The sequence below is a fragment of the Equus asinus genome, chromosome 7 (genome assembly GCF_041296235.1).
Source record: "Equus asinus isolate D_3611 breed Donkey chromosome 7, EquAss-T2T_v2, whole genome shotgun sequence".
Classification (NCBI taxonomy): domain Eukaryota; kingdom Metazoa; phylum Chordata; class Mammalia; order Perissodactyla; family Equidae; genus Equus; species Equus asinus.
The window spans coordinates 109,713,846-109,734,347 of record NC_091796.1 but is presented as its reverse complement, the minus strand read 5'-3'; the positions used below and the strand labels follow the sequence as shown (position 1 = coordinate 109,734,347).

The window sequence follows — 20,502 nt, the reverse complement described above, 5'->3', positions numbered from 1 at the left end:
AGGTGAAGAGCAACACACGCGCCCAGGCTTCCTGCGCTCTCCCCTGGGTCCTGGCACCTGTGTCCTACACACACCCCTGAGGCAGCCTTGGCCACATTGTACTCCCCCCAGGCTCTCTAAGACAGAAACCACCCAGAAGAAAAGGGAACTTCAGGAAGCAAGCGGTGCCCCCTGGTTTCAGTCCCATTCTTAGTCTTTGCAGGGCTGTCGGGAGGGCGTTCCCACCTCTGGGAACGGGCTATGAACTCCTAGAAGCGGCCAGTGGAGACAGGGCTCAGGGTTGCAAGGAGCGATAGGTGCCCGGGGCCAGAGCAGGGGCGTGGGGGGAGCTCCTCGGAGACCCAGGCTGGGCTGTGCAGGAGCCGCCTCCACGGCCCCGACCCTCGGTGAGTGGGGTCCCCACGGAGCAGGGGGAAGGGAGTGGAGTGGAGGCCGTGAAACTGGTCACAAGAGCTCCAGAGAGCCTAGACACCTAGGGACGACTCTGAGGGGCTCGAGCAGCTGAGCCAGCACGGGGAAGGGCAGGCTGCCCACAGGCCACGATGCCAACCCAACACTGGCCTCAGGGAGCCACGGGCAGGGCACAACCATACCAACAGGGCTGGACACGCCAGAGGCCATGGACGTCAACTGGGTGGGAGGATGCAGAGCCTTCGAGGAACATGATGGCCTGGAGGCCAGAAGCCTGAGGGCTGCACTTGGCCAGCTGTGCTGAGGGCAGGACCAGCCAGGAGCTGAGCTGCTGCAGCACGGACGCCAGGATGGACAGATGGGTTTGAGCACAGAGAGGGGGCTGGCTCAGACAGGGTAGGAAAAGGACCTCTAGGTGGCCTAAGGGTCCTGTCCAGGCCAAGGAGCTGGCTCGAGCTCCAGGGCAGGGCCTAAGGGGACAGTCGCAGGGTCCTGGGCTACGACTGGGACCAAGGGCAGCAGGTGAGCCAGGAGCAGAGCCTGAGGGGCCAGCGGGGACTCCCGGTGCTCAGAACTCAGATCGCACAGGGCTGGGCAGGAGCTCAGCGGCTACAGGCAGGAATCGGGAACCAGGCAGTGAGGGTCTCATCTGGAGCACAAACCGGGGCTGCAAGGCAGGGAGCTGGGGGATGAGGGCAGGCTGCCCCAGCAATGGAGGGAGCACAATCCCGAGGGGGCTTCCAAGGGCAGTGTGGCGCAAGGAGAGGGCAAGGCCCGGCTGGGGCCAGGAGCTCCTCCAGGAGGGGACCACGACAGGCTGGGGCTTTGCCAGGGGAGAGCTGGCCAGAGAAAGGATGGGCACCTGTGGCTCCAGGAGGCAAAGCCCGGTGCTGAGAAAGGAGTGTGGCCAGGATGGAGGGCAAACCTGGGCTGAGGGCACTGGGAGATGCAGGAGGGGCAGAGGCAGCCCTGGGCTGAGCTCAGGGACCTGAGCTGTGAAGAGGGGACCATACGACAGGAGGGGCAGAGAGATGCTATCGACCTGGAGCTCCAGCGTCAAGGGGCTGAGCAGCTACAGGTGAGCAAGGGCAGTCAGGAGAGCACAAGAGGCAAGGGGTTGCCCAGGAGGTCCGGGAAAGCAGACACAGCAGCGACAGGAGAACAGGGCAGTTGGGAGTGCAGGAGGTGCAGGGGGCTGCCCAGGAACTCTGGGGGAGCAGGCAGAGCAGCTACAGGTGAGCAGGGACAGGTGGGAGGGCAGGAGGTGCAGGGGGCTGCCCAGGAGCTCCATGGGAGCAGGCAGAGCAGCTACAGGTGAGCAGGGGCAGGTGGGAGGGCTGGAGGGGCAGGGGGCTGCCCAGGAGCTCCATGGGAGCAGGCAGAGCAGCTACAGGTGAGCAGGGGCAGGTGGGAGGGCTGGAGGGGCAGGGGGCTGCCCAGGAGCTCTTGGGGAGCAGGCAGAGCAGCTACAGGTGAGCAGGGGCCAGTGGGAGGGCAGGAGGGGCAGGGGCTGCCCAGGAGCTCCAGGGGAGCAGGCAGAGCAGCTACAGGTGAGCAGGGGCAGGTGGGAGGGCTGGAGGGGCACGGGGCAGCCAAGGAGCTCTGGGGAAGCAGGCAGAGCAGCTAATGGTGAGCAGGGGCAGTTGGGAGGGCAGGAAGTGCAGGGGAATGCCCAGGAGCTCTGGGGGAGCAGGCAGAGCAGCTATAGGCGAGCAGGGGCAGGTGGGAGGGCTGGAGGGGCAGGGGGCAGCCAAGGAGCTCCAGGGGAGCAGGCAGGGCAGCTACAGGTGAGCAGGGGCAGGTGGGAGGGCAGGAGGGGCAGGAGGCTTCCCAGGAGCTCCGGGGGAGCAGGCAGAGCAGCTATAGGTGAGCAGGGGCAGGAGGGAGGGCTGGAGGGGCAGGGGGCTGCCCTGGCTCTTAGGGGAGGAAGGGCACTGGGCCTGAGTTATTCAGAGCCCTCAAGCGGTCAGACCTGAGCAGGCACAGGGAGCAGGGAGAGCTGGTGGCTAAGGGGCCTCAGGTGAGGCTGAGCAGGAGCAAGAGTGTGAGCTGCTGGAGTGGCCAGGTTGGTGCTCCTTGGAATGGATGGGGGACTCTGGGTAGGGATGTCTCTGGTGCTGAAGGTGCAGGGGGGCATCCCTGAGGAGATCCAGTGGGATGCAGTTCTTGTGTCCAGGGGCACCAGTCCTGTTCTGGTGCTTGTGAGGTCTTGGGACAGGAGGGGTAGACATGTGGAAGCAATGTAGGGTGACCCAGGGCAGTGGACCTGGCAGAGGGAAGAGCGAGCGGCTCCTTGGGGCCTGAGCCAGGGCTGCCAGCCTGGGGAGAGGCCTGGCAGGCTGAGCAGACAGGACTCAGGGTCAGAAGGGACAGGCCGGGCCCGGACATGTGGGTAAAGTCTGCACCCAAGCCCATACGGGGGCCTGGGGAGGCTGGCACCTAGAGAAGAGGAGCACCGAGGGCAGTGCACATCTCCCACCTGCGCCCAGGGGCCGGCTGTGCTGGGGAAGGACCACGGCTGGAGGAGGGCTCTGCAGTGAGCAAGGAGCTGGACAGGCCCAAGAGCAGGGAGGGCGGAGGGCAGGCGGCACTGGCAGGGAGGGGCCGGAGGTGAGCTCAGGAAGCCCCGCCAGGAGGACCTGAGGCGGGAGGGGGCCCAGAGGCAGATGCAGGAGGCTGGGCTGGGGGCCCACAGAGAAGGGAAGGGAGGGGGACAAGGAGACTCCCAGGGACGGGGTCCAGGACAGGGAAGGGGTCCAGGGAGGGGACGGGGTCCAGGACAGGGAAGGGATGGTGTTCAGGACAGGGATGGGGTCCAGGGCAAGGACACGTTCCAGAGCAAGGACAGTGTCAGGTCCGGGACGGGGACCAGGGCAGCGTCAGAGAGAAGGGCCCATGTTGCAGTGGCTGCAGAACTGACTCAAAAGACACGGGGCCTGGTGAGCAGAGACAGGCCGTGGTGAGGGCTGGGCAGAGGGCTGGGAGCTAACACAGGCATGTGGGGCAGAGGCCCACCACACCTGAGGAGGGGCCACTCACCCAGGGCCAGGCCAGGCTTAGTTGATAGGACAGAGGGCTTTGCGAACCAGCAAAAGCCCCCCGGGAGCAGCAGTCTCTGGTCAGGGCTCAGACAGGGCCTCGGTCAGTCTGCCCACCCATTGGAGGCCTCAGCAAGTACAAGGGGACAGGGGCCTCGAAGGGACTCTAATCCAGGTGGTGATGCTGTGCTGACCGGGTGACCAGTCCAGAGCCCGTGGCTGCAGAGTCACCAGCCCAGGGGGACAGGGAGCCACGCAGGGCATTTAGTCTGAAGACTATCCGGAAGCACATAGGCGCTGGACTCAGCAGTGCTCAGGCCTGGGCACCTGACGCCCTGCCCGGACCCTCACAGGGGAAGGCCCTGGTGTAACATGCCTCCTCTCCTGCAGCCTCCACCACGGCCCCGAAGGTCTTCCCGCTGGCCTCGCACTCTGCGGGCACATCTGGCTCCACGGTGGCCCTGGGCTGCCTGGTCTCCAGCTACTTCCCAGAGCCGGTGACCGTGTCCTGGAACTCAGGAGCCCTGACCAGCGGTGTGCACACCTTCCCGTCCGTCCTGCAGTCCTCGGGGCTCTACTCCCTCAGCAGCATGGTGACCGTGCCTGCCAGCAGCTTGAAGAGCCAGACCTACATCTGCAACGTAGCCCACCCGGCCAGCAGCACCAAGGTGGACAAGCAAATCGGTGAGAGGAGGGGCTGCAGGGAGGGCATTTCCTGCGAGACAGGCCAGGCTCTGCCCTCCTGCCTGGACCCCAGGACGGCAGGGGAGGCCTCCTGAGCAAAGGGAGGGGTCCTCTGGGCGTTTCTGCCTTGCCCAGAGCAGGGGCAGGCTGGACAGCCCGGACCCAGGCCCTCGGGTCACGGTGGGGGCACGCTGGTGTCAGAGCTCCCAAAACCTGGCCCTGATGTCAGCTCACCCCAAGGCCGCCTCCCTCCACCCTCGGTAACACCTATCTGTTCTCTCTGCAGTCATAAAAGAGTGTGGCTGCTGCCCCACATGCCCAGGTGAGTCAGCTGGGCCTCGGCCTCCACCCCCAGGAGGCGGCTGGAGCACAGGCGTGGCCCATAGGGGACAAGGGCTCAAGAGGAGGCCCACCCAAGTGCTGACCCCGCCCATTGCTATGTCTCCCCCCAGAATGTCACTCAGTTGGGCCTGTCGTGTTCATCTTACCCCCAAAACCCAAGGACGTCCTCATGATCTCCCGAACACCCACGGTCACCTGTGTGGTGGTGGACGTGGGTCACGACTTCCCCGATGTCCAGTTCAACTGGTACGTGGATGGAGTGGAGACGCACACAGCCACAACGGAGCCAAAGCAGGAACAGAAGAACAGCACTTACCGCGTGGTCAGCATCCTCCCCATCCAGCACAACGACTGGCTGTCCGGAAAGGAGTTCAAGTGTAAGGTCACCAACCAAGCCCTCCCAGCCCCTGTCCAGAAGACCATCTCCAAGCCCACAGGTGAGGGCAGGGCAGATGGGCACGGGGAGGGTACCACCCAGGAGGGATGGTCTGTGCTGACTCCTGTGCCAACAGGGCAGCCCCGGGAGCCGCAGGTGTATGTCCTGGCCCCACACCGGGATGAGCTGTCCAAGAACAAGGTCAGCGTGACCTGCCTGGTCAAGGACTTCTACCCAACTGACATTGACATCGAGTGGAAGAGCAACGGGCAGCCAGAGCCGGAGGCCAAGTACAGCACCACCCCAGCCCAGCTGGACGGCGACGGGTCCTACTTCCTGTACAGCAAGCTCACTGTGGAGACTAACAGGTGGCAGCAGGGAACGACATTCACGTGTGCGGTGATGCACGAGGCTCTCCACAATCACTACACGGAGAAATCCGTCTCCAAGTCTCCCGGTAAATGAGCCACACGCCCAGCAACCAGCACGCCATCCCTCCCTCCCCGTGGGCTCTCCAGGTCCCACAAGGAGACCTGAGCCCCCACCCTGGTGTACATACCTCCCGGGCACCCAGCATGAAATAAAGCACCCAGCATGGCCCTGGGACCCTGCGACGCGGTCGTGGTTCTTTCTGAGGCAGAGCTCTGGCACTTGGCCAGGCCTGCAGGCAGCGGGGCAGCCAGGCTCCAAGGCCACATTGTCACTATTACAGGAGAGTGGGTCCCATTCGGATCAGACCCAGGGTGTGGGAACCTGTGCAGGCCGCCCAGGAGAGCAGGAGGGGCTGCCGAGCGGGCAAGGGCCTCGTCAGAGGCGGCAGCTCCTCTGGGCCGCCCTCCTGCCAGCAGCAGCTCGGGGCTGGAGGGTGGCCAGGGAACAGGAGAAGCCCCTCCAGAGCCATCAGGGAAATGCACGTGAGGGCGTCCCTCCTCTGTAGGAGCCCGAGCTCTGGGACCATGGCCCATCCTTGTCCCCAGGATCCCTGTCCACTGGGTCACTCAAGAGCTCTGCCTGATGGCTCTGGCCTGCACAAGAGGCTTGCAGGCCCATGGTGTGGGGACAGGCCCTCCTTTGCCCTCGGGCACTCCAAGATCAGGCCCCCACCCTCCCTCAGGTGAGGGGGCTCTACCTGACTTTGTCCTGCCTGGGGCCAGGCCTGTCCACTCGAGGGGACACTTCAGGTCCCCAAGGAGCCGAAGCAGGTGGCCTTGAGTGCCCAGGGAGGACCGTCCCTGATGGCCATGTGGGCACTGAGCCCACAGCCATTGAAAACAAGCCCCTCTCACTGAGCAGTGCCAGCCCACACACCAGCTCCACACATCCGCACACCAGTGCACACAAGGACACACACACACAGAGCTGGCCTTACACACTGGATCCTCACACAAGGGCAACCTGCACATGCCCAACAGAGCAAGGAGCGCGCTCTCCTAAACCCTCAGCCTGGACACCAGCTGGTCCCCACCCCTTCCCATGACCCACGGGCTGCCCAGTGCTCGTCCTCACACTGACTACATGACCAGCTCTGACAACTTGCCCTCTGCTTCCCCGGGGCACATACCCCCAGCCTAACACACAGAAACCCCCACACCCAGCTGTCCCCAGCACTCCCACGGCTCAGGCACTGGGGACACATCCAATCCTGTCTCGGCCCTTCCCCGGGGCAGGGGCCAAGCTGCCCACAGGCTCTGCTGACCCTCCGTCCTCGGGGCCTGGTCCCCAGGAGACAGGAGGCGGGGCCTGAGCCTCCATCCTGCAGGGCTTGGGTGCCTTCTGCCTAGAGGGCCCAGTGCAGGGCAGAGCAGAGGAGATGGTTGGTCCCCCACTGGCCTGGCTGAGACCTGGGTCCGGAGTGACTGGCCAAGACTTGGGGTCCCAGCTGGAGGAAAGAGGGGTTGAGCTTGGTGCCCAGAGGCTGACCTCAGGACCCGCTGGCCCAGCCCAGCTGAGGGATCCAACCTGCCCTGCCTACTCTGCCACTGAGAGAGTCCCCACCCCGCAGGCCCCACTGACCCTGCCTAGCCCCCTCGGGCAGGCACAGCACTGACCACCCGCTCCCTGTGCAGAGATGGCCCTGGACGAGAACTGTGCCGAGACCCAGGACGGGGAGCTGGACGGGCTGTGGACCACCATTTCCATCTTCATCACGCTCTTCCTGCTCAGCGTGTGCTACAGCGCCACCGTCACCGTCTACAAGGTGGGCCAGGCCGTCCCCACATCGTCCCTTCTCTGTCACCATGCTGTCCCCACACTGTCCTCACCATGTCGCCACTCTGTCATCTTGCTACCTCATCACTATTCCCCCCATCTCCAAATTGACACTTGGCTGTTCCAACATTATCTCCACACTGTCCTTCACTGTCCCCATGCTGTCCCCCCACTGTGCCCTCACTGTTCACTGTCTACTCTGTCTCCTCTTTGTCCCGACCATGTCCCCTTGCTGTCCCCCCGTGACCCCCCACTGTGAGGTGGCCCGGGTGCAGGGAAGGCAGGCCCTGGCGGAGGCCGGCGTTGGGTCCAGGCCACGCTCACCCCTGGCCCGCCCGCTGCAGGTGAAATGGATCTTCTCCTCGGTGGTGGAGCTGAAGCGGACGATCGTCCCCGACTACAGGAACATGATCGGGCAGGCAGCCTAGGGCCACTCCACCTGGGCGGGTGTCCAGGGCCGCCCCAGACTGTAGACAGCATCCACGTCCAGCCGTTCATGCTGCTCAGCCACCATGCAGACCTGCTCCTCTACTTCTGACCTCACCAAATGCTGACCTACTGCCCTGTGACCTCATGGCCACCACTACCTGCACCTCGCCTTCTGGCCTCAAGCCACCGGAGGCTGCATCCTGCCCCCTGACGCCCAGTGGAGAACAGAGGAGACGGCAGTTGTAACCCTGAGCAGAGCTACTGGAGGCCCATGGGCCCACGTACAGCAGCCATTAAGAGTTGATGGGGCCATGTGGATGCTGCAGCATTGGGGCGGAGAATCCCTCACCAGGACGGCCCCAGGTTGGCATGTCGGTCACCATGGACGATGTGGAGGGCCGGCCTTCCCATGGCCGTCTGGGCAGGGACAGGCCAGCATGCAAACAGCATCTCTGCCGGGCTCCAGGGCGCGGGGTGCCGGGAGGAGACGCCTGGTTTCAGATCCTGGAGTGGGACCATCTGCCCCAAGCCCCGGAGGCCTCGGGGCCATCGTCCACCAGCAGGGAAGCTTCCGGGTGTGCCCCTCACAGTCACTCAGATCATGGCCACCTGAGTAGACTGCTGGAAGAGGGCCTGCGCCCACAACCGTAGCAGGACCCCTGGCGGGTGGAGGTGGCATCACCTGGGAAGAGTCCATATCTGGCCAGAGGGCCTCCTGGGGAGGGGCCCGAGTCCCCTTCCACAGGAACTCCGAGTTGCTCCACGGGGCAGGGAGGAGAGACAAGACCACCGAGGAGAGAGCTGGGGCCTCAGGGAACCGGGCAGGGGGACCGAGCCAGACCCCTTACCTCACCGCCCCGGGAACCAGTGCCCCCTCACGACTCTGAACAAAGGGCAAGTCAGCATCTCTGGACGGGGAGGACACGGATGAGCACAGGAAGCAGAGGCGGCCCCGCCCCACCTGCCAGGGCCCTGCACAGACAGACGGCTCAAAGGAAAGCCCACAGTGGTAGCTTGGGTAGCTTTTCTCCTTCTTGAAGTTTCTGTAGCCCATCGATTGCCTTTACAGTTTCTTTTTCTAAAACAACAATAAAATACCTGGAAAATTCCTTAACTGCCTATGTTGACGCCTCATGGAACCCACAGCCTGGCCGAGTCGTGCATCGGGGCTCCCTCCACACCCTCACAGCTCCATGACCTTCCAGCCCTCCCTCCCCTCCTGCCCTCGGCTCTCCAGCCCCTGGGCTTCCGAGGGTGAGGAGGGCGGCCCAGAAACGGTGTGATGAGGAGGGAGGGGGTACACAAGCCTTGTGGGGAGCAGGACCAGCCTGGACCCGGGCAGGAGGAGCGTCCAGCACTGGCCAAGACCAGAGGAAGGACCGCGTGTGGGGTGTGTATTAGTCAGCATGGGCGGCTGTAACGACCCACGTGGGTGGCCTGAACACCAGACATTTGTCCTCACATATTCAGGAGGCGGGACACCCCAGATCAGGGCGTCAGCAGGGGATTCTCCTGAGGCCACTCTCTGGGGCGTGTAGACGGCCTCTTCTCCACATGTCCTCACATCGTCCTCCATCTGTGAGTGTCTGCATCCTGACCCCTCTTCTTATAAGGACCCCAATCCTATTGGATCAGGGCCCACCCCATTGTAACTTATTACCCCTTGAAGGACCCTAGCTCCACATACAGCCACATTCTGAGGACCTGGGGTCAGGGCTTCAAGATTGGAATTTGGACGACACAATTCGGCTCAAAACAAGGAGTTGGTTCCAGGAACACACACACACAGCGCCATGTCCCGCATGCTCAGCAATCGGTTACCTGGGTCCCTCACGCTGCCTCCCACCCCGAGTCTCTGCTCATGCTGTTCCCTTCTCCTGGTGTCCCTTCCCTGTATGCACCCGGCAAACTCTTACAGACCCTTCTCTTAGCTCTGCGCCCCAGGCCTCCTTTCTCAGTCTTCCCTAATGCTCCAAGCAGAACGCTCCCCACCACCCCGGGCCTGGTCTGTGCCGGCCTCTCTTACTCAGTATCCCCCTGCGTCCATCTCCACAGGAGCCCTGCAGTCCTGCAGGGAAGTGTGGTCCCTCCTCCAGGCATCCACATTCATTTGCCAGACTCCTGCTCTCGAGACCTGGGGACCCAGCCCAGGACCCAGCACAGAAGTGTACTGGGGGAGGTTCCATGGTGCAGCTTGGTCTCTGCATTGGCATAGCTTGGGGTTGGTGACCCAACCTTACCATCCCTGGGCCCTTTTCACGTGTAGGCTACAGAATGCTAGGCCAGGGGAAAGAGACAAACAAGCCGGGGGTCCACCCACAGCCAGTGTCGGAAGAGCCAGACAAGGTCAGGTGCCATCAGCATCAGGCAACACAACGACAGACCCAGGAGGGCACAGAGGACAGGCCTGGTAGACACACCTGCTCTCAGGCAGCGGGCTCCCAGCTCCCTGTGCGTGTCCTCATCCAGGAGTAAGTCAGTGACTGTCCCCATACTCCCCACCCCACCCCTCCGTGGCATGCTGCCCCGGGGGATGAGGATGCTCATGACGCCATGGACACCCGCCTGGGCCAAAGGCTGTGCACGGGAGTGCTCATTGCATGGACCATGATGGCTCTGTCCCTCAGCCCTGAGAATGACATGTTCCAGAAAGGGTCTGCTCCTTTGCGCTGTATCCTAGAGCAGAGAAGCTCCAGCCAAACTGCAGCAGACGTGGCTGTGAGAGAAAAATAAGCCCAGGAGGCTGCAGCCCCTTCATCTGGGGGGTGTGTTATCACAGCACAGCCTGGCACAGCTGGCTGACACGGTCATCACCAAAATGCTACTACTTGAGTGAAACTCGAAAGCGAGCATCAAATGTAACAACCACTCGGACGTGCACACAGTGTCTTGACATTAGAGTTTTCAGAGGCGATTAGTCAAGGTTCTCAAGAGAAACAGAACCATCAGGAGATGGATAAAGATAGAGAGAAGGTGGTGATGAAGATAGACAGACAGGCAAAGACACGCAGATAGGGTCATGGCGAGGGCTACAGCCAGATACACATCCACACAGATGCCGGTGAGAGAGATCCCATTCAGGGAACTGGCTCCTGGGCTTGTAGGGGGCTTTGCTGGCAAGTCTGAAATCCATAGAGCAGGCCAGCAAGTGGAATCCTCAGGCAGGAGTTGATGCGGCCATCTTGAGGCAGAATTCCTTCTTGTCCAGGAAACCTTGTTTTTTGTTCTTAAGGCCTTCAACTGATTGGACGAGTTCCACCCAGATTATGGAGGCTCATCTGCTTTACCTAAAATGTGCTGAGTGCAGATGTTAACCATATACACACACCTGTACAGCAGCACCTGGACTAGCGTCTGATAACCAGCCAGGGGCGGGCACAGAAGACTGACCATGACAGGGACCTGCTATTACTTTGTGCACCCTTTGTACAACACCCTGCAAAGCTGGGGTCATTGTCACAACCTTACCATTGAAGAAACTTCGGAATTACAGAGCCTGCGGCCCCATGCCAGCAGGGAGGGTGTCACGGCTGGTACCCATGTCTTCTGACCCCAAGGTGCTTCCCACTGCCTCTTAGAAATGGCAAACACCCTCCTGACCTGATTCCTGCCCTCGGGGACAGGCCACCCGAGGTGGTGCCTCCAACCTGGAGAGGTTCAGAGAGAACAGAAGCCCTGCAGGATCTGCAAGGATGCCGTCCACTGGTCTATTGGAAACCTATGCACCACAGGCACTCTGCCCTCACTGGGAGCCATTGAGCTCCCCATGCTGAAGGGGTCAATGTGGCCTCTGTCCTCAAGGAAGTGAGAAACCAGCGCAGAGGCAGAAGGAAGTAAATCATCCTGCAAACAATGAAGTAAGGACAGCGTGATGAGTGCAGTGAGGGGAAAGTGCTGGGAGCTGAGAGGCCACACAACCAAAGGGACTGAGGGGGGATTTCCGGGGGAGCAGCTGACGCAGAGTCTGGAGGAACGGGGTGGCTGGCATCCCCCAGCTCTGCTCCTCAGCACCAGGTCACCTGAGCCCCCGGCACGGGCACAGAACTTCCTGGACCCAGGATACGTGGGCCCATGTGGGAGAAGACATTTGAGACATGTTAAAGGACTGATTTTAAATCATGGTGTCCTCACCAGGCTCATGTAGACAGATAATGAACAATTTCAAAAACTTTATTGAACTCAGCAATTAAGGGCTTATAACGAGTTCTAAGTAGAGGGAGCTGGCAGGCCCCAAGCAGCCCTCGGCCCTGAGCGACACGGCCAGGCGGGGTCTCAGCCTCATCATCACCACCCTCGGGTCTCCTTCCCACTGGCCAGCCGGCCGCTCCTCCAGACAAGCAGATACCCCACAGCCAGGGAGCAGGGCAGGTCTGAGTCTGCCCAAAAGTGGGGTTTTGGGCGGGAGCAGACAGTCCGCACAGCCAGGGGCCGGGTACCACAGCCTGAAGGACGAGAACCGGGGACCCACCGGGACAGAGGCTGAGGGCCAGGCCCTTCGGAGCTGAGTCCAGAGAGGCCATCTGTGCAGACTACACTGGGCCTCCCGTTCGGGAAGACAACCTACTGAAGTTATCAGGGGTGGACGCCAGGGACAGATACCCCTTCCCTGAGCTCCTTCCATGCTTCTAGAATGTTCTTTCCTCAGGGGGCCATGGGCTCAGATGCAGACGATCCTCGTGTTTCTTCCAGGTGGTCTTGGGGGAGAGATGTGACTGGACCTCAGGGTACTGTTCACCCCACACCTCCAGGGATGACTTTGGTCAACACGGAAGGTTCTGGAAGGACTGGGACAAGACTCTCACTGTGAAGCTCCCCTAGTGCATGACCCCAAGAGGGTTGTGTGGTCTGGAGACCAGAGGACCCCCTCTACCTGTCTCGACCACACCACTCAGCCCAAAAGGCAGGACCTGGCAGCGGCTGTTCTGAATCCAGGGACAGTGGGCCAGGCCGAGAAACGGTCAGGACGCAGCGGTCGCCCTGTACCTGTTGCCGGACAGAGGGCCTGGGGTTCAGGAGTGGGACGTGCATGCCCAGCACACCCGGGGTCGCAGCAGAAAGCTGCAAAGATCTCAGTTACAGAGGAGGGGCCTTAATTTTGTGCGTACTTTTATCAGCCCAAGATAAGCGTTTGTTTCCGTTCTTACTCAAATGCCCTCAACCTCCTGCTCAGTTGGGACAGGGTCCGGTCTGGGCGCTGATGAGTACTATGGGCCAGCCGTGGTCATCCCACGGGCCGCAGACTGCATGCATGGCCTGGGGGTTACTTAAAAATAAGGATGCGCTGCCCACCCCACTTCCCACACGTGCACACAGCAGTCTTCAGGAGTCTCTCCAGGGGGGCTTGGCGCACTGGAGATTCACGCTGCCCGGAGGTCCTCACAGACACGCATGTTCAGAAAACATCACCTTAGAGATTGTGGCGAGAGACTGAGCACACGAACGGACAGCGGCCAGACTGCTCACAAGCACGGAACCCTGACCACCACCTGCAGCCGCCCTGGCAGCCGAACACTCGCCGTGGGGACCGGGGAGCAGCGGCCTGCTCTCTGCGCTCAGACCTGCAGGACGTCAGGCCTCGGTCTCCAGGACAGCCCGGGAGTGAACAGCCACCCGTGCATCGCCCCAAACCTCCGGGCCTGGTCGGTGACTGCCGGCTTCACTGATTTCGTCCCCACTACGGATTTAGGATGGACCAGAGAAAACCCAATGCGCTCCCAGCAACCACGGATACCGTGCCTCCCCAGGACCCCATCAGGTGCCCCCAAGCCACCTTTTTCCTATAAAGAAGCTTTCTATACGTAGAAAACATTTTAACGTATCAGCATATACATGACGTAACATGTATTACATGTGTACGTTATAGACACGTCTAGGATATATGATACACGCACACAGTAACAGCTCACATGTGCGCATGTAACAGCACAGCAAAGTCTCCCCCGCTCCCTCCCGCCCCGGCTCCCTGGCTGCAGGAGCTGCAAATAATCAGACTTGGTTTTTCCCCTTAGCATTGTCTTCATTTCCACAGTGTTTTAGGAGACATGAGGTCTTGTGACAATAGCTCACAATCGTGGTCACAAACAGGCACAAATACATCTGGGGACCTGGACACAGCAAGGACATAGAGGAAGCTGGTGAGCGTCCAGCATTAGGAGGAGCCGGGCAAGGGTGGAGAGGTGGTTCGCCTGAGTAATTAGCAGAGAAGTAGAGACCAAGGTCCCCCCAGGGCCCCCAGAGCAGCAGGGGAGCAGGGAGCTCCCTCCCAGGGACGGCAGAGCCTGACCTTGGGAGATGGACGTTGACCATGGCCCTGCCTGCACCTGCTCGTCCTTATGGACACATTATACACTTGAGACGGCACGCGCCTCATTTAGGTACCCACAACCACACCACGAAGAGAATCGATGCGCTTCCTTGAGATTTGGAGCGAGGGGCCTGCCAGGAGTCCTTGGCGCGCGCTGGGCGGGATGGAGCAGCCGCCTGCATCCGAACATCAGGAGCTTCCCCGTGACCCCAAACTGGGCGACTCAGGAAGCCAGGGTGGGCTCCTCCTGGCCGCACCCCCGGCTCCCCTTACGAGTCCATACGTGTCCGGGCCCCTGGGAGCGTCAGTCCCCCTGAAATGCCTGCAGGGGTCACGCTCCTACATCCACCCAGAGCAATCGGGAAAGGGGCTCCCGCAAGCAGACCTCCCAGGCGGAGCTGGCATGGCTGAGCTGGCCTGGTGCCCATGGAAGCAGCAGAGAGGGGCCACGGCGGGAATGAGAGCTGGTGGGTCGAGGCTCACGGCAGCCATCGGCTCTGAGGTGGCCTCTGCAGTGGCCTGGAGTGAGGGTGGGAATGGAGGCAAGGCTGGGGGTGGGGCAGATGCTGTCCAGACAGGTCAGGTGAGGTGAGGAATGAGGGCTGTCAGGTCACGGGCTGGCCGGGCATCTTATCTCTGCTTGGCAGGGCCTGCAGAGACGCATGACGCCTCGACTCTGACATCCCCATTCGGGCCAGGGCCAGAGGAAGTCTTCTGTGAACACCTTCAAAGCATCTCTTTGCTCTGTGACCACAGGGCGACTGTTCCTGAAAGCCAGCCCCAGAGCCCCACTCGACAGGTCACAGCATCTCAGCACGAGTTCACAGCCTCACCGGCTTTCCCACAAGAAAGGGTTTGTCTGAAAGAATGGGACCTTCAGAGCCGGATAGGGACATGTGTGTGGATCCTGATAAAGCCCAGTGGTTTGAATGCCCAAATTGCGTGATTGTGCCCTCTCCCACCAAAGCAGCCAGCCCCCTACGTGGACCTGGGGATGGCAGTGGCCTGGTGCCTGAAAACCCTGTCATGATCCCAAGAGGGACTGCTCATCCTCCACACAAGCCCCACCGCCATAACCAGGGGCAGACAGCACGGGGAGCAGGAGGGGTACCGAGCACCCCAACTCAATACTCCGTGTGCTGATTTGTCTTGCCAGAACCCTGGGCATAGCAGGGGGACCTGGACTCTATGGGCCTAAGACCCACTAGCCAGGACACTGTCAGAGGTTTTGTCACACACCTTAACGTTGGTGATGATGAAGAAAGGAAATGTAATAAGAAAAGTCAATATTGGGGGGGAATATGAAAAAGTCATTTAGTTTAAAACAAATTCAGCCTGACCTTGTTTTTCCAGAAAGGCTTGACGTGACCTGTTGAGCATGCATTGTCCATCTGCCGTAAACATAGTCAATGACCCAAAGCCAAGAATGACGCCCTTAAAGACAGGGATTACGCCTCACGCCCATATCAGCATTTCTTTCTGGACAAGCATTTCTTCCCAGAAACTAAACATTCCTTCCCAGAAGCTAAGAATTCATTTCTGATCTACTGTGCTCATCTCGTGACCACTGACCTGTTGTGCTAGGATAACATCTCGTGACTGTAGTATGAGGGATATTCCTATCCTGTGTGATGTATGTCCCTTGTTCCAGCATGGTATATAACCGTTCTGTACACCCTGCTTCTTCAGAACGCTACCTTCACTGGGGATGGTCACTCTCCTGGGTTATAGACCTCAAAACTGGCTCATATAATAGACTCACCCCAATTTGATTTATGGATTGATGATGGATTCTTTGCATTGACATTTCTTGGTGTATTCAGCAGGATTTCAGAGAATCCCTCATGAGACCACCTGGAATCTACTTTGCACCTGTGTTTGGTACAAGCAGGGGCCCATTCTACCACACCCCCCACCTAGCTTCACTGCATTCTTTGCGTGACCCTGGTGAGTTCTCCTGAAACCCAGCCCTCCTTATTTTAAGCCAATGGTCCAGAGTTTTATATGAGCTGTTTTGTACCTTAAGACTAAGAGTCTCAAGGAAGCTGTCAGTACATTTCCTAGGAAAGAGAAACCTAGGGAGAATGTCCTAGGTGAGGGGACCATAGGGGGAGCTTTGGAGTGAATGGGGCAGGCTGATCTTCTAATTTGGCTTTAAATTGGAAAGAATTGTATCTATAATTCTCAAAAAAAAACCGTTTGATAGAGAAATGAGTGTCCAAACTTGTTCAGCTCAAGAGAAGGGACACCAGCTCTTTCCAGCAAAAGTTGTTCTCAGGGGACTGAGAACCTAACGGCAGTGTCAGAGGATCAATCCTCATGACGCATCGCCGTCCCACAGGGAACTCCATTGTGATCATTCACATTAATTAACTCAAGGCCCCTCCAGGGAGGAACACATAAGGATTGCGTATCCGACTCTCCAATCACCCACAGCAGGTTTAGTGTATGGCGGAAGAAACCGAGGCACGTAAGAGGGTGTTCAAGACCTTTTTAGGAAGTGACACTCACAAACAGCTCATTTCTGAGCCACCACACTGTCCCCAGAAATTGTTCAGACTTTACAGTAAAACAGAACTAAAATTAAAATAGAAGTCATGCCTCTAAGAGCCCGCCATTCCCAAATGGGCAGCCTCCCCTTGGAACTCCGGCTGGCTTTGTGCTGACACTGGCAAGTGCTTAACAAAATAGGAATAACTGTAAATGGCTGGCCAGATAACTCGGGATAATTAAAATTACAGCGGCCACGTTGGGGCTCCTTTGAGTGTTTAAAACTCGTCTTTTTCACAGTAGGTTTAAGAGCCACGGAACAGGGAAATCTTTAATCTTTAAAGAGTTAAGCGTGTCACCTTCTGGCACCATTGCTCAAAAATTAAGGTTCTAGAAGCTGTAAACATTTACAAAGAACAGCAAATCATACTGACCTTGTTTTGTGTCCTGGGGGCTTCACTCGATAATCCTCGGGTTAGGGGCCCCAAATTATGGTCAAACAAAAATACAGTTGCACCCCATTTTGCAGTCAGAAGTCGTCAGGCAGAAATGCGGGTTGCACTCTGTTTGTGGCTAAGGGTCCAGTCAAACCTCCACCAGCCTCACGGGAATTACATTGGCCATTAGGAGGAACGTTCCAATTAGATGAGAACTTGCAAAAAATGCGCTTGAAAGCAAAGACTTCAATGAGCCAGCCCTGATTGCCCAGCTGTTAAAGCTCAGCACTCACCACTTCTGCGGCGAGGTCCACTTTCTGGCCACAGAACCACACCACCCGTCTGTCAGTTGCCATGCTGTGATGGTGGCCCACATAGAAGAACTAGAATGACTTACAACTAAGACAGAAAAACATGCACTGGGGCTTGGGGAGGACCAAAACACAGGAAGATTGCCGACAGATGTTAACGCAGGACAGATCCCTCCCCACAAAAAAAAAAAAAAAAAAAAGCAAAGACTTCAAAATTCCAAAATAACCTTCTTGAAAGTTTTGTTGCAAAAAGCTAATAAAAAATCAAGTTAGAAGAGGGACCTAAAAGAAAAGTCAGTTAGGTCATGGCTTTACGAACACCCCCATGATGAAGGAGGGCCAGCAGGAGCCCCTCCAGAGTTAGCAAGATGGGGACAGATTTCGTGGGAGACTGCAAGGTGAAACATTAACAGTGTTCAACGTTGCCGGGCATACCTACTGTTTGTCCCAGCTGAAGCCTGATAAGCTATTTGAAAGGATTTTATTGAAATTTGGCCAAACTGGAAGCTGATATTCAGAGCCTGATAGGAATTTTTTTACAGGCATTCTTCCCTAAGTTAAAATAAAACTAAGCACCCAGATTGAAATAACCAAACTAGGGATGACGCACTTGGACAGGTAGACCAACATATAGTGGTGTTTAAGTTGCAACCCAAATTCTGAGGAATTAAGAGCAACTGTGCTTAACTTACAAATCTTTGCAAAACTGGAAATGCAACTCTAGAGGCAGTTCAGATTCCACCAATTTCCTTTATCTCAAAAAGCTTGCAAACCTTACCAGGAACTGTTATCAAGTCCATCACCAATTCCTAAGACTGACCGAGAAAAAAGGAAGATCAAGAGTAAAACAGCTATAGAAGTGCTCTTGCCCAACATCTATCATCTTAAGTGTCTTCTCCACAAATATTACTAGAAAAAGCTGAAAAAATGTTGGATTCAATTATTCTTTCATAACTAGTAAGCTTTGTATTACTATACCTGATTCATAGAAGTAATTTTAAAACAATACCTGTGGAGTCTCTGTGTATGTGTGTCTATATGTGTGTGTGTGTGTGTGTTACATATGTGTGAGAGTTTTACCTCCAGATGATATAACTTCTAAAAGAGCTCTGTTTAATTAGCTTAAAGTAAGTGCTTACATACATATCATGGAAACTAACTCAAATGTCTTTCACGTTAACATGGTTTTAAACCAATCTTTGGGAAAAGAAAGCTTGTTTAAGTTTGTCAGTTTGATTGAAATAAACATGCCTCCACAGCAACCAGCGTTAGGTATGATACAAACACGTTGTCCTTACAAAATTTGTCAGCATAAAAATACCTTAGAATAATAGCTGAGTTTGCCTAATGTCTCACAAATTTTGTAGGCAATCTGAATATAATTATTGGGAACAAGGAAACTAAATAGATGTGAAGAAGACAAAAGTGTTTTGGTGAAATATTAACAATAATTCTGTGTTTTGGTGTATGTACTTAGGATATCTTCAAAACATTTTGGTAACTAGAAATCATAGAATTTTGATAAACTAAATGATAAAATGTATTGAGTATCTAGGTCATTTCCACATAGAATACAATATTAGATATTAATTACTAAACATAGATTTCTCTACCTTTGGCTTCTTATTTCAGAGAAACTAGAAAAATACTTGGGTTTATTCATAAACATGTTTTGTGTGATGCTGAGAAATTTTCTACGAGAAAGCACCTGTTTCTAGACAGTATTTGTGGGTCTACCAATACATAGGATGCCAATACACAAAAGTAAGTTTAGCAAGATGTATGTTTTCAGTAAAGACGATACAAAGCATGGAAATATTTTTGTTTGTTTTAGTAGGAAACATAAATTTGTCCTAACGTACTAGGAAGGAGGAAAGAAGGCATGGGACAAATTCTGAATGAAAAAGCCAAGTCATAGAAGGTTTGTGGAAAAGGAACCCCAAGGAAAGAGTCCTGTGCAAGGTCAACATGGCTATGAGTAAAATGAATTTAATTAAGTGGATACATTTTAATATCAAAAGTAAGCTGGTGCAAAAATTAGCATTTTGGTTTTTTCTTTCTATTAAAAGGATACTTTTCTTGTGCTTCCACTCTACTCTTCATAAAGAGACTGTGAAAGGTTTTTCTTTACTTTTGAGCAATGTACCAGAAGGGCAGGATTTTATGTCTAATTAAAATGAGTTTCCTGCATTGTTTCTGTCAGATCTTTTATCACAGCAGCTAACGATTTCCTTACAGCTTTCTAATTTTCCGTATTTGCCTGAAAATCTTTAATTGCCACCATGTTTAAATGGACAACTAAGCATTGTTTCACAGTGACCTATGACCCTATTTGACCAAGTATTTTTAAACCATTTGCTATTTTTGACAAGCATCTCCGAAATTCAAATCCTAAATGAAGTCTTTCTTTTGACCTTAAAGTAACTTTGAGAATCACTGGCAGGCCCATAGGACTTCTCAAAGAACTTATTCTGTCTTCCTGTACAGAGGGAAATACTAAATTAATTAGGCTTGTTTGGTATGTTAAATTACATGGGAAGCATTTTCAAGTCAGTGATGCTAAGCCTCCTTTATGAAAATGGTTGCTTGCATATATGTTGTTAATATAAGTGTCTTAGAAATTACATGAAATTTACGAAAAAATTTTCTACTCTCGGTAAGTGTTATCACTTGTAATTCTAGTCGCTATCTTAACTCTGCCACCTGGCATCCAAAACCACAGGAGGAAAACAGCAACAACTGTATTTCATTATCTAATCTGGTTTCCAGATGGGTCTGTCTTAGGAGAGGAGCAGAGACATTACCAGGCTGGACACCCTGTACAGCCTCGAGAATTCACACTTCCTCCTAACTCAGCTAACCCAGTAAGGATTTCCTTCTACAGCCTCAAGAAATTACCAGAGAAGGAAAGAAACAAACATGGCAACAAAAAGAGAGAATTTTTTACAGGACCATGCAGACGTGCTTCAGGCCTGATAAAAAATGCACAGTGCCTATTGGAGCACAATTGCCACTGCTCCAGAATAAGCATCAATTAGCCATTGAGCACGGGAAAACACGATGTCATGGGAAAAAAAACTTTTAGAAACTTTCTCCCACAGTGGCTCATAAAGCCTATGCTTGTGCAATATACACAAAGTATAATCCTGAGAAACCACTTCCTGGGTCACAAAGCCACTTTCCCCTTCCTAAGGGACCCTCGGAGGTATGGCCATTGGACTTTGTTCAGATGCCACCGTCTCAAGGATATAAATGTCTTAGTGATGATCTGTGCGATCTCACACTGGGTTAAGGCTTTTCCTTGCAGAAGAGCAATGGCCTTAACAGTAGATAAATTATTGTTGGAAAGGGTAGTTCTTGTTTGGGGAATTCCTACCAAGTTATACAGTGACTGGGTAAGTCATTTTGCAAGACAAATAATGAAACCTACTTGCGACATTTGGCCAAATAATGCAACATTTTAACTAATAGA

General features: G+C 55.7%; 2 gene segments (V, D, J or C); both read left to right on the top strand.

Annotated features, from left to right (window-relative positions):
• The window catches only part of LOC106827306 (immunoglobulin heavy constant alpha-like), a 678,397-nt gene that overhangs the window by 562,023 nt on the left and 95,872 nt on the right, over positions 1-20,502 (top strand).
• On the top strand, positions 135-5,465 carry LOC123287276 (immunoglobulin gamma-1 heavy chain-like). The segment is given in 5 exon segments: positions 135-386; positions 3,840-4,133; positions 4,420-4,455; positions 4,586-4,912; positions 4,988-5,465. Coding segments are annotated over 4 exon segments (786 nt in total).